The 3,782-nt window shown below is 45.7% G+C and overlaps 1 protein-coding gene across 2 annotated transcripts in view; it reads right to left on the bottom strand.

Moving 5' to 3' along the window:
• Window positions 1-3,782, bottom strand: part of TSNAXIP1 (translin associated factor X interacting protein 1) — a 16,448-nt gene that overhangs the window by 10,131 nt on the left and 2,535 nt on the right. For both annotated transcript variants that reach the window (XM_059383526.1, XM_059383527.1), the window contains exon 2: window positions 3,134-3,233. In XM_059383526.1, the coding sequence (XP_059239509.1) occupies window positions 3,134-3,233 (100 nt within the window). The remainder of the gene's footprint in view (window positions 1-3,133; window positions 3,234-3,782) is intronic.

Here is a 3,782-nt window from a genome sequence, read left to right as displayed (position 1 = left end):
AGAGAGAGAGGAGGAAGCAGGCTCCCTGCTTCCTCCTCTCTCTCTCTGCCTGCCTCTCTGCCTACTTATGATCTCTCTCTGTCAAATAAATAAATAAAATCTTTAAAAAAAAAAAAAAAAAAAAAAAAAAAAAAAAAAAAAAAAAAAAAAAACAGAAAACAAAAAACAAAGATGGATGGCTCTGGCAGTTAAGGACATGCCTTGGGCTCAGGTCATGATCCCAGGGTCCTGGGATCAAGTCCTATGTCGGGCTCCCTGCTTAGCGGGGGCCTGCTTCTCCCTCTCCTCTCTGAATCTGCTATCTCTTGCTATCTCCATCACTACCTGTCTTTCTCTCAAATAAATAAATAAAATCTTTTAAAAGATAAATAAAAGTATAAAAAATAAATAAAAGTATAAATAGACAAATTAGAAAAATGAGAAAAGTCAAACTTAAAAATCAAACCAGAAATGTATAGCAGCAATGTCCACAGTAGCCAGACTAGGAAAGAACCTAGATGTCCATCAACAGATGAATGGATAAAGAAGCTGTGGTATATATACACAATGGAATACTCTGCAGCCATCAAAAGAAACAAAATCTTGCCATTTGCAACATGTGGATGGAACTAGAGGGTATTATCCTGAGTGAAATAAGTCAATCAGAGAAAGACAATTATCTCTCTGATATGAGGAATTTGAGAGGCAGGGTGGGGGTTGTGGGGTATAGGGAAGGAAAAAATGAAACAAGATGGGTTCAGGAGGGAGATGAACCATAAGAGACTCTTAATCTCAGGAAACAAACTGAAGGTTGCTGGGGGCTGGGTGGATAGGGATAGGGTAGCTGGATTATGGACATGGGTGGGTGAGTGTGCTATGGTGAGTGCTGTGAAATGTGTAAGCCTGATGATTCACAGAGCTGTACCCCTGGGGTAAATAATACATTATATGTTAAAAAAATTAAAAATTTTAAAAAATTAAAAAAAATCAAACCAGAAAAAAAGTGTTTTTTGAAATTTGTCAAAATTGATGTGACTTTTTTTTTTTTTGGATGTGATTTTTTTTTTTTAAGATTTTACTTATTTATCTGACAGAGTTCACAAGTAGGCAGAGAGAGAGAGAGAGGAGGAAGCAGGCTCCCCGCTGAGCAGAGAGCCAGATGCAGGGGCTCTGTCACCAGGACCCTGGGATCATGACCTGAGGTGAATGAAGGCAGAGGCTTTAACCCACTGAGCCACCCACGCGCCCCTGGATGTGATTTTTATAAAAGTGCCAAGTAACTCTGAAAGACACCTGGGAATTTGTCAGATAAGCACCTGACCCTAGCTAATTAATACGTTTTTCAGACTTTCAAAGGCCAGTCTTTGTGTTCGATCTGCCCTTTCTGTGGAAAGAAAACGTGGTCACCCTACATGGACTCCTGGGCGAATGCGGCTTCCAGACCTTGGTTATCATTATCCGGTGGCCTCCACCAGTAGGTGGGTGTGAAGAGGTGTTCCCGGGCGCCCCATGATCTCTGCTTCTTCTTGCTGGTGGAGATGGGAAGGGAGGCCACGGGCGGGGGGCGGGGAGAATGGAGTTGCAGGTCGGCTGGAGGGAACAATGCCCCCTGGTGGTTAAAAATGGCGGTGTTGCAGCTGCACGAAAGGGCTGGGACCCAGCTACACTGCGTGGGTGGCAGCTGAGTGGAGTGGGGAACATGTGCCCCAAGTCCTCCGGTGTTCTGGAGCCGTGGCCCCGCGCTTGGTCTCCGCGAAGAGTCGCACTGAACCCCTTTCCCTCTTTGGAGTCTGGATCCCCATATTGGGAGTCTCCAGTCTAACAATGTGTGGGGCCCATGTGTCCCCAAATTACCCACACAGGACACACACAAAGAAAACCACCACACAGCCCATAAAGCTCCATTGTGAGCTGGAGTTATAAGTTTGCTAAACTGTTTTTTCAAAAAAGTAAAAAAAAAAATAGGGGTGCCTGGGTGGCTCTGAGTTAAAGCCTCTGATTTCTGCTCAGGTCATGATCCCAGGGTCCTGGGATTGAGCCCATCATCTGACTCTGCTCAGTGGGGAGCCTGCTTCTGCCTGCCTCTTTGCTTACTTGTGATCTCTGTCTGTCAAATAAATAAAATCTTTAAAATTTTTTAAAAAATGTGTTTCTTGGGGCACCTGGGTTAAAGCCTCGGCCTTTGGCTCAGGTCATGATCCCAGGGTCCTGGGATTGAGCTCATCATCTGGCTCTCTGCTCAGCAGGGAGGCTGCTACCTCTTCTCTCTCTGCCTGCCTCTCTGCCTACTTGTGATCTCTGTCTATCAAATAAATAAATAAAATCTTTAAAAAAATGTGTTTCTTCATTTGATTCCAATAATGGCTGTTTGCTAATTAAATAATTACAATCCTATGATCATATCAACAAAAACCCAAATGTACTTAATGAGACAGCATTGATTTTGTTTAAAAAGTAAGCTCTTCGCCCAGTCTAAGGCTTGAACTAACCACCCAGAGATCAAGAGTCACATGCTCTACTGACTAAGCCAGCCAGGTGCCCCAAGATAGAGACAACATTCACTTTTATATAAAAACTTAAAAGAACAGGAATGGAGGAAGGACATTTCCTGAGGCTAGTAGAGTCTTTGCTTCCAACCCAGAGCCAGCAACACGAAGTGGGAACATCCCTTCACTCCTGCCTTCACTTATCTACTCACAGCATTATAGAGCTCTCAACATATGCCTACCACTCAAGTATCCTTTCAGGAACCAGGGCCATATATAAAAAAGATACAGTCATAGCCCTGAAGGACCTTGGCAGATCTGTGACCATCCCAGCACATAGCATAATGCCTGGCACATGTCAGGCTGAATGAAAAAATGAGATCCATTCCAGAATGCTGAGCTGCAGGGGAAGCATATCCATGGACATCAGCTGCATCTCTCTCTGCTAGGAGAGGTCTGGACGGGCTTTTCAGGTGAGCTGCAGGAGTGTGCACACACCTACCTCAGAGCCCGATGGGCCTGGCCTCCATGAGCTGCACTCCCTTAACTGGGGAGAAGCCACTCTGGGAGACGTATTTCAGATGCATGGTGCTTTTGGGTTGCAGAGAGGAAGGCAGATAGGGTCTGAGAATTGACATCAGGGTTTCCAACAAGACATTGGCACTAACCAGCGTCTTCTGTTTCTGAGAAAGCTTGCGATTCTGGGTGTTCTTGATTTCTGTGAGGAAGGAGTCATCTATGGTCCCTCCTGAAGGCCGCATGTGTGTTCTGCACAGAAAAGGGGAAGACAGTGGTAGGTGACAGAGCCCTGAGCCCTGAGTGGGAATAGTACCTCCACCCTTCCTAGATCTACGAGAGAGATGGCCTCTTCTCTCTGTTGCAGATCTAGGCTCTGGGTCTTCCCAGTACTGCCTACAGATTCCCAGATGCTGCCAACAAGTTCCTGACCCTGGGCCCAAAACATTTCCCTATATTCCTGGAAACCTTCTCATGCTGAGAATCTCACCAATTCCCCAATTCCTGCAGTGACAGGGAAGCCTCACCACGAGCCCACAAAACTCTGTGGGCTTACACTTTCATTCAGTATTCGGATGAGTTTCATGTTTGTGACTCTGACACATTCTGGGGGTGTCATACCAAAGGCAGGTGCTATAGGACGAGAAGCACAGGGCCAGGAGCTTGTTGCACCAGTTCCTATCTTGCACATACTTACTGGCTGAAGGGCATGGAGCCGACATCTGGGGTTCCAACAGGAACCCCGGGGCAGGTCATTTAACCTCTCTCAGCCTAGTTTGCTCATAAGGAAACAGAGACAAA

Source organism: Mustela nigripes, chromosome 17 (assembly GCF_022355385.1).
Source record: "Mustela nigripes isolate SB6536 chromosome 17, MUSNIG.SB6536, whole genome shotgun sequence".
Taxonomy (NCBI): Eukaryota; Metazoa; Chordata; class Mammalia; order Carnivora; family Mustelidae; genus Mustela; species Mustela nigripes.
The sequence above is the reverse complement of the archived record's forward strand: the minus strand, read 5'-3'. Positions and strand labels throughout refer to the sequence as shown.